At 49.4% G+C, this 12,288-nt stretch overlaps 1 protein-coding gene across 3 annotated transcripts in view; it reads right to left on the minus strand.

Moving 5' to 3' along the window:
• The window catches only part of ZNF593 (zinc finger protein 593), a 51,180-nt gene extending 39,102 nt beyond the window's left edge, over positions 1 to 12,078 (minus strand). Inside the window, exons 1-2 of one of the 3 annotated variants that reach the window (XM_063954747.1) lie at positions 11,916 to 12,078; positions 10,415 to 10,616 (exon numbers count right to left, since the gene is read on the minus strand). In XM_063954747.1, the coding sequence (XP_063810817.1) occupies positions 10,415 to 10,616; positions 11,916 to 12,003 (290 nt within the window). In that variant the 5' untranslated portion in view covers positions 12,004 to 12,078. The other 2 variants (XM_063954748.1, XM_063954749.1) reach the window with 2 other exon arrangements.
• Between the last annotated feature and the right edge of the window lie 210 nt (positions 12,079 to 12,288).

The raw sequence follows: 12,288 nt of genomic DNA on the forward strand, positions 1-12,288 counted from the left end.
TGTCTGGGCCACGCTGAAGCAATCAGAAGTAGGTTTGCTCCTTCTTGCTTGAACTTCCGTATTACTCTAGGCAGGAGTGACACGGGAGAGAACACGTACGGCAGTCGAAAGTTCCATGGGATTGACAGAGCATCCACGAACGCTGCATGAGGATCCCTTGTCCGTGCTCCAAAGACCGGAACCTTGTGGTTGTGTTGAGATGCCATCAGGTCCACATCTGGAAAGCCCCACTTGTCCACGAGAAGTTGAAACACCTCTGGATGGAGGCTCCATTCTCCGACGTGTACGTCCTGATGACTGAGAAAGTCCGCTTCCCAGTTTAGGACTCCCGCAATGAACACTGCGGATATGGCCGGCAGATGGCGTTCTGCCCACTGAAGGATCCGTGATACTTCCCTCATTGCCATGCGGCTTCGAGTGCCGCCTTGATGATTGATGTACGCCACCGTGGTGGCGTGTCCGATTGTACTTGAACAGGTCTGTTCTGTATTAGATGCTGGGCCATTGTCAACGCATTGAACACTGCCCGCAGTTCCAGAGTATTTATCGGGAGTAGAGACTCCTCCTTGGTCCACTGACCCTGAAGAGAGTGTTGTTCCAACACCGCGCCCCAACCTCTCAGACTGGCATCCATCGTTAGTAGGACCCAGTTGGATATCCAGAAGGGATGGCCCCTGCCCAATCGTTGGTCCAGTACCCACCAGCTCAGTGACGGGCGGACCTCCGGAGACAAGGAGATCATGTGAGATCTGATTCGGTGAGGCAGGCCATCCCACTTGGTCAGAATTAACTTCTGCAGAGGGCGAGAATGGAATTGAGCATACTCCACCATGTCGAAAACCGACACCATGAGACCTAGCACTTGCATTGCCGAATGTATCGACACTTGCGGACGTGATAGAAAGCATCATATCCTGTCCTGAAGCTTCAGGACTTTCTCCTGAGACAAGAACAACCGTTGGTTGTGAGTATCCAATAACACTCCCAGGTGTACCATGCTCCGAGCAGGAACCAGGGAGGATTTCTTCCAGTTGATCAGCCACCCGTGGGTTTTCATGAACTGGACCGTCAGATCTAGATGACACAGGAGAAGTTCTGGGGAATTTGCCAGTAACAACAAATCGTCCAAGTACGGTAGGATCCTGACCCCTTGACGGCGGAGAGTAGCAGTCATGACCGCCATTACTTTGGTTTTACAACGGCTCCCCGAGTTTTCACCAAAGGATAACGCCCGAAATTGGTAATGAACATTGCCCACCGCAAACCTGAGGTACTGCTGATGAGATACTGCAATAGGAATATGCAGGTAGGCATCCTGTATGTCCAAGGAGACCATATAGTCCCTAGGCCAGAACAATATAGCGCAGAGTTACCATACGAAACTTGGACACCCGCACATGCTTGTTCAAGGACTTCAGATTGAGAATAGGCCGTGAGGACCCGTTCGGTTCCGGGACTAGAAACAGCGTTGAATAGTACCCCTTGTCTCTCTGAGCCAGGAATGTACCACCGAATGAAGAGCGTTTGCCTTTGTCGGGTCCAGAGGAACATCTGTCAGGCAAAATCGATGAGGGGGACGATTCTTGAAGGGTACGGCGTAACCTCGAGTGTCGACTTTCCTTACCCAGGCATCAGAAGTGGTCTTCAACCATTCCTGGGCAAAACCTATAAGTCGGCCCCCCAACCTAAAATCCCCCAGAGGCAGGCCCGCCCCGTCATGCAGCAGGCTTGTCAATTTTGGAAGCAGGCTGACGGGCAGCCCAGGCTCGCTTCTGTCTGGGCTTGGCAGGTCTGGAAGCACGAGCTTGCTTTGGATACGCCTGACCTTTAACTTTACCTGGGAGGACAAAGGGCAGAGGGAAAGTACTTTTAGCCTTCTGCGTGGGAGGAGCCATACTAGGTAGGCAAGCTGTTTTAGCAGTAGCCAGATCAGCCACAATCTTATTGAGGTCTTCTCCAAAGAGAATGTCTCCCTTGAAAGGAAGCACCTCCAGGGTTTTCTTGGAATCTATATCCACCGACCAAGATCTCAACCAAAGGATACGTCTGGCCAAGATGGACGTAGTAGCAGCCTTGGCCGCCAGCACCCCAGCCTCGGAGGCCGCCTCCTTAAGGTATAGAGAAGCCGTGGTAATATACGAGAGACATTGTCAAGCATGCTCAGATGCATTAGAAGGCAGCTCCGCCTCTAGCTCCTGAGCCCACGCCTCAACAGCTTCAGCAGCCCAAGTTGCTGCAATGGTTGGCCTATGCACAGCCCCCGTTAGGGTGTAAATCACTTTCAAACAACCCCCCACGCGTCTATCTGTCGGTTCCTTCAGAGAGGTGACAGTAGTTACTGGCAGAGCAGAGGAAACTACCATACGAGCCACATGAGAATCTACGGGTGGAGGAGTTTCCTAATTTTTACAAAGCTCCGCAGAAAGAGGATAGCGAGCCAACAGTCTCCCCGGATTTTTCCAGGACTCCTGACGTATGTCAGCCAGGTGTTGAAAATGAGGTAAAACTTGTTTAACCACCTTCTTACGTTTAAATCTGTCCGGCTTTTTAGAGACAGCCTCAGGCTCATCAGAGACCTGAAGAATGAGCCCGATAGCCTCAATCAAATCAGGGACATCCACCATTGACTTTCCCTCCCCATCAGAAGCATCTCAGTCAGTGTCTCTGGGGTCAGTATATGCACCATCCTCCTCAGAGGATGTGTCCGGGATAGCAGTGGATTGTGAGGAGGTAATGGCCTGTTTAGAAGACGTCTTAGGCGGGCGAGAGTAAGATTTAGATTTAGTCAGTGACCGGTTTAGGTGCTGTAACTGAGTGGAGATTTGATCTGTCCATGGCGGATTAATTGCAGGGACCATGAACTGCTGCAGTGGCACAGGTGGTCCCACAGGGGGCGCCAGTTTAGTTACAAGTGTGTTTAACAGCGTGGAAAAGGTAGCTCAAGGCGGGTCATTTGTTGCCCCCGGTGCTACGGACCCACTGGGGGGTAAGGAACCCCCTGAACCTGAACTCTCCGCTGCCATATTATCCTCCAAAATGTCTGCGGCATCACTACCACGCAATGTGGGAGAAGCCCCAGCTCCGTCGCCTCATGTAGCTGACATAACAGTAAGCACAATATTGGGCAACCCGGTACAATTCTTAGCAGCAATATACCTAGCAAGAACTCCCAGTGAATTGTGACTGTGTCAGCACAAACCGGGAATCCAAGAGATATATGGTGACTATAAATCACAAGGAAAAATACACAGCAAGTATAACTTGTGAAAAACCTACATTATACAGAAAACCTGATACATTTCGCCCCCTCAGTTTATGGAATATAGGAGTAGCACGCTGAGTGAAATACCCGATATGGCAGCCACGCAGCAGCTACATGCACACACATATATAGTCACAAGCGTACCATGCAGAAATTATGCACCATAAAACTGCACTGGACTAGCAATACAAAGTAATACTCAGTATGGCTATATATGTAACAATAGCTGTAACAAAGCACAGTAGATACTGGATGTATATCACAGGGTGTTTGCACCACACAGCCCTGAATGTATGCACTCTTTCTTAACTAACACTGTCCCAGTGACAGGTAGAATACTTAAGTGTCCTGTAAAATGCACAGCGCTGGCGATCAGGCTTTACAGAGGAGGATTTGCCCCAGCAATCCCAGGAACAGCTCAGCTCCGTAGTGATGGCTGCTGACAGGGAGTGAGGGAGAGATATGCAGCTCCAAGGCGGTAACATTCACAGAAATGGCGCCCTGGGTCTGGGGGAGGGGTTACAGGTTAGGCCTTCTCCCCGCTGCGGGCTATGAAAAAAATAAGAATTTACTTACCGATAATTCTATTTCTCGTAGTCCGTAGTGGATGCTGGGGACTCCGTAAGGACCATGGGGAATAGCGGCTCCGCAGGAGACTGGGCACAAAAGTAAAAGCTTTTAGGTCACCTGGTGTGCACTGGCTCCTCCCCCTATGACCCTCCTCCAAGCCTCAGTTAGGATACTGTGCCCGGACGAGCGTACACAATAAGGAAGGATTTTGAATCCCGGGTAAGACTCATACCAGCCACACCAATCACACCATATAACTTGTGATCTAAACCCAGTTAACAGCATGATAACAGAGGAGCCTCTAGAAAAGATGGCTCACTACAGCAATAACCCGATTTTTTGGTAACAATAACTATGTACCAGTATTGCAGACAATCCGCACTTGGGATGGGCGCCCAGCATCCACTACGGACTACGAGAAATAGAATTATCGGTAAGTAAATTCTTATTTTCTCTGACGTCCTAGTGGATGCTGGGGACTCCGTAAGGACCATGGGGATTATACCAAAGCTCCCAAACGGGCGGGAGAGTGCGGATGACTCTGCAGCACCAAATGAGAGAACTCCAGGTCCTCCTCAGCCAGGGTATCAAATTTGTAGAATTTTACAAACGTATTTGCTCCTGACCAAGTAGCTGCTCGGCAAAGTTGTAAAGCCGAGACCCCTCGGGCAGCCGCCCAAGATGAGCCCACCTTCCTTGTGGAATGGGCTTTTACAGATTTTGGCTGTGGCAGGCCTGCCACAGAATGTGCAAGCTGAATTGTACTACAAATCCAACGAGCAATAGTCTGCTTAGAAGCAGGAGCACCCAGGTTGTTGGGTGCATACAGAATAAACAACGAGTCAGATTTTCTGACTCCAGCCGTCCTGGAAACCTATATTTCCAGGGCCCTGACAACGTCTAGCAACTTGGAGTCCTCCAAGTCCCTAGTAGTCGCAGGCACCACAATAGGTTGATTCAGGTGAAACGCTGAAAACCACCTTAGGGAGAAACTGAGGACGAGTCCTCAATTCCGCCCTGTCCGAATGGAAAATCAGATGAGGGCTTTTACAGGATAAAGCCGCCAATTCTGACACGCACCTGGCCCAGGCCAGGGCCAACAGCATGACCACTTTCCATGTGAGATATTTTAACTCCACATATTTAAGTGGTTCAAACCAATGTGACTTTTGGAACCCAAAAACTACATTGAGATCCCAAGGTGCCACTGGAGGCACAAAAGGAGGCTGTATATACAGTACCCCTTTTACAAACGTCTGAACTTCAGGGACTGAAGCTAGTTCTTTTTGGAAGAAAATTGACAGGGCCGAAATTTGAACCTTAATGGACCCCAATTTCAGGCCCATAGACACTCCTGTTTGCAGGAAATGTAGGAATCGACCTAGTTGAAAATTCCTCCGTCGGGGCCTTACTGGCCTCGCACCACGCAACATATTTTCGCCAAATGCGGTGATAATGTTTTGCGGTTATATCCTTCCTGGCTTTGATCAGGATAGGAATGACTTCATCCGGAATGCCTTTCTCCTTCAGGATCCGGCGTTCAACCGCCATGCCGTCAAACGCAGCCGCGGTAAGTCTTGGAACAGACAGGGTCCTTGCTGGAGCAGGTCCCTTCTTAGAGGTAGAGGCCACGGATCCTCCGTGAGCATCTCTTGAAGTTCCGGTTACCAAGTCCTTCTTGGCCAATCCGGAGCCACGAATATAGTGCTTACTCCTCTCCATCTTATGATTCTCAGTACCTTGGGTATGAGAGGCAGAGGAGGGAACACATATACACTGACTGGTACACCCACTGTGTTACCAGAGCGTCTACAGCTATTGCCTGAGGGTCCCTTGACCTGGCGCAATACTTGTCGAGTTTTATAAACATGTGGAAGACTTCTGGGTGAAGTCCCCACTCTCCCGGGTGGAGGTCGTGTCTGCTGAGGAAGTCTGCTTCCCAGATGTCCACTCCCGGAATGAATACTGCTGACAGTGCTATCACATGATTTTCCGCCCAGCGAAGAATCCTTGCAGCTTCTGCCATTGCCCTCCTGCTTCTTGTGTCACCCTGTCTGTTTACGTGGGTGACTGCCGTGATGTTGTCCGAATGGATCAACTCCGGGTGACCTTGAAGCAGAGGTCTTGCTGAGCTTAGAGCATTGTAAATGGCCCTTAGCTTCAGGATATTTATGTGAAGTGATGTCTCCAGGCTTGACCATAAGCTCTGGAAATCCCTTCCCTGTGTGACTGCTCCCCAGCCTCGCAGGCTGGCATCCGTGGTCACCAGGACCCAGTCCTGAATGTCGAATCTGCGGCCCTCTAGAAGATGAGCACTCTGCAACCACCACAGGAGAGACACCCTTGTGCTTGGTGACAGGGTTATCCGCTGATGCATCTGAAGATGCGACCCGGACCATTTGTCCAGCAGGTCCCACTGGAAAGTTCTTGCGTGGAATCTGCCGAATGGGATTGCTTCGTAGGAAGCCACCATTTTTCCCAGAACCCTTTCATTGATGTACTGAGACTTGGCTCGGTTATAGGAGGTTCCCGACTAGCTCGGATTACTCCCTGACTTTCTCCTCCGGGAGAAACACCTTTTTCTGGACTGTGTCCAGGATCATCCCTAGGAACAGAAGACGAGTCGTCGGAATCAGCTGCGATTTTGGAATATTGAGAATCTAATCGTGCTGCCGCAACACTACCTGAGATAGTGCTACACCAACCTCCAACTGTTCCCTGGATCTTACCCTTATCAGGGAATCGTCCAAGTAAGGGATAACTAAAATTCCCTTCCTTCGAAGGAGTATCATCATTTCGGCCATTACCTTGGTAAAGACCCGGGGTGCCGTGGACCATCCATATGGCAGCGTCTGAAACTGATAGTGACAGTTCTGTACCACAAACCTGAGGTACCCTTGGTGAGAAGGGTAAATTGGGACATGAAGGTAAGCATCCTTGATGTCCCGAGACATCATGTAGTCCCCTTCTTCCAGGTTCGCAATCACTGCTCTGAGTGACTCAATCTTGAATTTGAACCTCCGTATGTAAGTGTTCAAGATTTTAGATTTAGAATCGGTCTCACCGAGCCGTCCGGCTTCGGTACCACAACAGTGTGGAATAATACCCCGTTCCCTGTTGCAGGAGGGGTACCTTGATTATCACCTGCTGGGAATACAGCTTGTGAATGGCTTCCAAAACTGCCTCCCTGTCAGAGGGAGACATCGGTAAAGCCGACTTTAGGAAACGGCGAGGGGGAGACGTCTCGAATTCCAATTTGTACCCCTGAGATATCACCTGAAGGATCCAGGGGTCTACTTGCGAGTGAGCCCACTGCGCGCTGAAATTCATTGAGACGGGCCCCCACCGTGCCTGATTCTGCTTGTAAAGCCCCAGCGTCATACTGAGGGCTTGGCAGAGGCGGGAGAGGGCTTCTGTTCCTGGGAACTGGCTGATTTCTGCAGCCTTTTTCCTCTCCCTCTGTCACGGGGCAGAAATGAGGAACCTTTTGTCCGCTTGCCCACGAAAGGACTGCGCCTGATAATACGGCGTCTTCTTATGTTGAGAGGCGACCTGGGGTACAAACGTGGATTTCCCAGCTGTTGCCGTGGCCACCAGGTCTGAAAGACCGACCCCAAATAACTCCTCCCCTTAATAAGGTAATACTTCCAAATGCCGTTTGGAATACGCATCACCTGACCACTGTCGTGTCCATAACCCTCTACTGGCAGAAATGGACAACGCACTTAGACTTGATGCCAGTCGGCAAATATTCCGCTGTGCATCACGCATATATAGAAATGCATCTTTTAAATGCTCTATAGGCAATAATATACTGTCCCTATCTAGGGTATCAATATTTTCAGTCAGGGAATCCGACCACGCCAACCCAGCACTGCACATCCAGGCTGAGGCGATTGCTGGTCGCAGTATAACACCAGTATGTGTGTAAATACATTTTAGGATACCCTCCTGCTTTCTATCAGCAGGATCCTTAAGGGCGGCCATCTCAGGAGAGGGTAGAGCCCTTGTTCTTACAAGCGTGTGAGCGCTCTATCCACCCTAGGGGGTGTTTCCCAACGCACCCTAACCTCTGGCGGGAAAGGATATAATGCCAATAACATTTTAGAAATTATCAGTTGTTATCGGGGGAAACCCACGCATCATCACACACCTCATTTAATTTCTCAGATTCAGGAAAACTACAGGTAGTTTTTCCTCACCGAACATAATACCCCTTTTTGGTGGTACTCGTATTATCAGAAATGTGTAAAACATTTTTCATTGCCTCAATCATGTAACGTGTGGCCCTACTGGAAGTCACATTTGTCTCTTCACCGTCGACACTGGAGTCAGTATCCGTGTCGGCGTCTATATCTGCCATCTGAGGTAACGGGCGCTTTAGAGCCCCTGACGGCCTATGAGACGTCTGGACAGGCACAAGCTGAGTAGCCGGCTGTCTCATGTCAACCACTGTCTTTTATACAGAGCTGACACTGTCACGTAATTCCTTCCAACAGTTCATCCACTCAGGTGTCGACCCCCTAGGGGGTGACATCACTATTACAGGCAATCTGCTCCGTCTCCACATCATTTTTCTCCTCATACATGTCGACACAAACGTACCGACACACAGCACACACACAGGGAATGCTCTGATAGAGGACAGGACCCCACTAGCCCTTTGGGGAGACAGAGGGAGAGTTTGCCAGCACACACCAGAGCGCTATATATATACAGGGATAACCTTATATAAGTGTTTTTCCCCTTATAGCTGCTGTATTATTTAATACTGCGCGTAATTAGTGCCCCCCTCTCTTTTTTAACCCTTTCTGTAGTGTAGTGACTGCAGGGGAGAGCCAGGGAGCTTCCCTCCAACGGAGCTGTGAGGGAAAATGGCGCCAGTGTGCTGAGGAGATAGGCTCCGCCCCCTTTTCGGCGGCCTTATCTCCCGTTTTTCTGTGTATTCTGGCAGGGGTTAAATTCATCCATATAGCCCAGGAGCTATATGTGATGCATTTTTTTTGCCATCCAAGGTGTTTTATTGCGTCTCAGGGCGCCCCCCCCCAGCGCCCTGCACCCTCAGTGACCGGAATGTGAAGTGTGCTGAGAGCAATGGCGCACAGCTGCAGTGCTGTGCGCTACCTTGTTGAAGACAGGACGTCTTCTGCTGCCGATTTTCCGGACCTCTTCTGTCTTCTGGCTCTGTAAGGGGGCCGGCGGCGCGGCTCTGGGACCTATCCATGGCTGGGCCTGTGATCAGTCCCTCTGGAGCTAATGTCCAGTAGCCTAAGAAGCCCAATCCACTCTGCACGCAGGTGAGTTCGCTTCTTCTCCCCTTAGTCCCTCGATGCAGTGAGCCTGTTGCCAGCAGGACTCACTGAAAATAAAAAACCTAAACTTTTCACTAAGCAGCTCAGGAGAGCCACCTAGTGTGCACCCTTCTCGTTCGGGCACAAAAATCTAACTGAGGCTTGGAGGAGGGTCATAGGGGGAGGAGCCAGTGCACACCGGGTGACCTAAAAGCTTTTACTTTTGTGCCCAGTCTCCTGCGGAGCCGCTATTCCCCATGGTCCTTATGGAGTCCCCAGCATCCACTAGGACGTCAGAGAAATGGGGTTTTATTAGAGGGAAAAACACCCACCTGTGCCCAGTGTCCCTGGTGGCTAGTGGAGCGGTTGCCCAGTAACCGTGTCCACGCCAGCGCGCGGCCCACCTCCCACTGCCGCGCCGGATCGCGTTAAACAGTGGCCAAAGAGACCCCTTACCTCCCCATGTACCTGCAGCCACTCGATCCTGGAGGGCAGTGGCGGGTGTGTGTGACTAACCAGAAGTAGACCGGAGCCTCCGCTGTAGTTACCCGGCAACCAGGGCGCGGGAGTATACAGCGCCGCAGGGGGTGATGGAGCTGCAGCAAAGTATGTCTATCTGACATTAAACGCTGCAGCCCTTGAAATCTTGAAAGTATTCTTTTCTTCTTTCTTCAAATTAAGCTATAAATGGGCTGCAAGAGGCAGCCCCCCTGTTGATTGCCTGCTTACTGTATGGCACCAACTTACAAACTGAGCTTCTGTGCACGGAGGCAGGGTTATGGGGAGGCAGCGCTGTGCATCTTGGGAACAGTCTAAAGCTTTGAGAGCCTGTTGGTGCCTCGGATCAAGATCCTACTCTACACCCCAATGTTAATCCTTTTGGACCCCAGTGTACACCGCAGCAGAAAGTACAATACATAATATGGCACTAGGCAGTGTACAACAATTACAGTACTGTGACAACCTTCACAAACACTGTTAGCTATTGAGTATGAAAAAAACCCTCGACTGCTGTTCTTAGGGTTTTCAGAGAAGCAAAAGGTAAAAAGAATAAACTGACAGTAGAAGAATATCTTGAGGGGGGGGGGGACTTTGTGCACAAGCGTGAAAAACTCCCGAGGTTTTTCAGGCTGACTGAATTCCCCCCTAAATCTTTTTAGATACAGAATAAACATTTTTTTTAAAGTCTGCTGTAGCTATATGTATGATGCCAAGGGAGGTGGCACCAGGTTGCTTTTCACATGCTAGCAAGGCATGAGTTTATTAGATACTTTCATCAAATGTTACTCACGCGCAATGTAGACAGTAGTGCTGGGCATTACCAGGAACATTGTAATCGATTTCCTGTTTCAGTAAACGATGGGCATTCTGTGGACGAAGATCTTCATGAATCTGGTCCAAATCTTTTACCCGCCGTTTGGTTTTCCAAAGTTTTGCCTTTTTTTTATTTTTGTCACTTTTGTGATTCCCAGTCTGCTTTGAACGGGTCATATCTAAGCATGGAGAGAAGAACATACAAAGACTATTAAAAAGCAAGTTAGAAGAAATAAGAAGTTTAAAGAGAAACTTGTCGGCCGCACTTCCGTTACTGGGTGAAAGGTCTCCTCCCTAGGGGAGGAATGCAGAGAGCCTGTGGCTATAGATAGATATCTCACAATGTATGTGCATAATATCCGAGGTGTGAGGCTGTCAGATAAAATGTCTATCAGGCATTATATCTGACCAGCTTTACTCCCAGAGTGGACAGGAGAATGCTGACAGGGTTGAACTGTCAACATCTAGCATGTCGGCATGCTTTGCATGTCAACAGTGCCATGTTGACATTTATAATGTCTACCTGGATCATATGTCGACATGATGAACTGTCAACAAACTGACCCTGGCGGCTGTAGTGTCTTCTTCCAGGTCCCAGCGGCCATGTGACAGTCACTTTCAGCGTGGATTTGTGATGCTACAAGCTCTGGCGAGTACTTCTCCCTTCTCCCCATCGCAACCCCCCCCCCCCCCACACACGCGCAACCTAACCCTAACCTCCCCAGCAGCAGAACAGTCAGCATGATGAAACTACCAACATTTCACATGGCAACATTTCACATGTCGACACTGTGAACCTGTCAACAGTTTGGGAATGTCGACCATTCGACGAGATACGAGTCCAAAGTACAGTAGTAAAGCACAAGTAATGTGCCTAAAAGCATCTACATAATATCTGTCGCCTCAGAAACCGACATTCAAGTACTGGCAACTGTGCATTCTGTTTTACGGGGGTGGAGGAATTATAAATATATATATTTTATTTATTATTCTTTTTTAAAGCTTTTATATTATTCAATTGTGACAACCTCTTCACCCTGGTAATATGGGGCTTCTCATTACCAAAGCCTATACAAAATATGATATAACATCTTATGCCAAACGGTTGTACCTATGCCAAACCTGCAGTAACAACTTAACGTTGATATTTTGCCCACACTGCTGCTCTTCAGGCTAGTTAAGAGAAAAACCCGTAAGGCCTGGTATACACAGAGCTCGATTACCCATTCACATTGTATTTGATCATAGCAATAGAGCCGTAACCCGTTTTAACAACAAGCTAAAACACGTGACCGCAGTCTGCAGACACATAATTCACCACCCCGGCTCTGGCCCAGCTCGTGCTGCGGACAAATAATAAAAACAGAGACGGACTCACCTAAATTGGCTTCTTCCGGAGTTAAACTACCATCACCATGGCCAAGACTACAGGCAGAAAGACTGCACAGTTCACATTTACAAGAGACCAAACTACTAACCGCTATAATTGTCTCCGTAGCTGACGTCTCTTTTCCTATACTCTACAGAGTGTGCTTTAAAAACTTGGCTCCAACAAAATGTCAGCATCTATTCCTTCACCACTTGCAGAAAGACGTCAGGCTGCGTCACGTGACAGGAACAGCGACAAGCTCTGACGGTTGGTTCTATATCGGAGGGGCTGAAGGGACCTTGTGACGTATTGAGGGGAGGAGCTACGTCACCAGGGGAAGGAGCTACGGGCGAACAGGGTACCCGAAAAGTACCCTCGCGGGCTCGCTTCGCTCGCCACGCTTCGGGCACGGTGGCTCGCTTCGCTCACCACCTAATTACTAAAGGTAATAGTTGGTGGCGTGGATAGTAGAGGAACTATCC

The sequence above is a fragment of the Pseudophryne corroboree genome, chromosome 2, assembly GCF_028390025.1.
Source record: "Pseudophryne corroboree isolate aPseCor3 chromosome 2, aPseCor3.hap2, whole genome shotgun sequence".
Lineage (NCBI taxonomy): Eukaryota > Metazoa > Chordata > Amphibia > Anura > Myobatrachidae > Pseudophryne > Pseudophryne corroboree.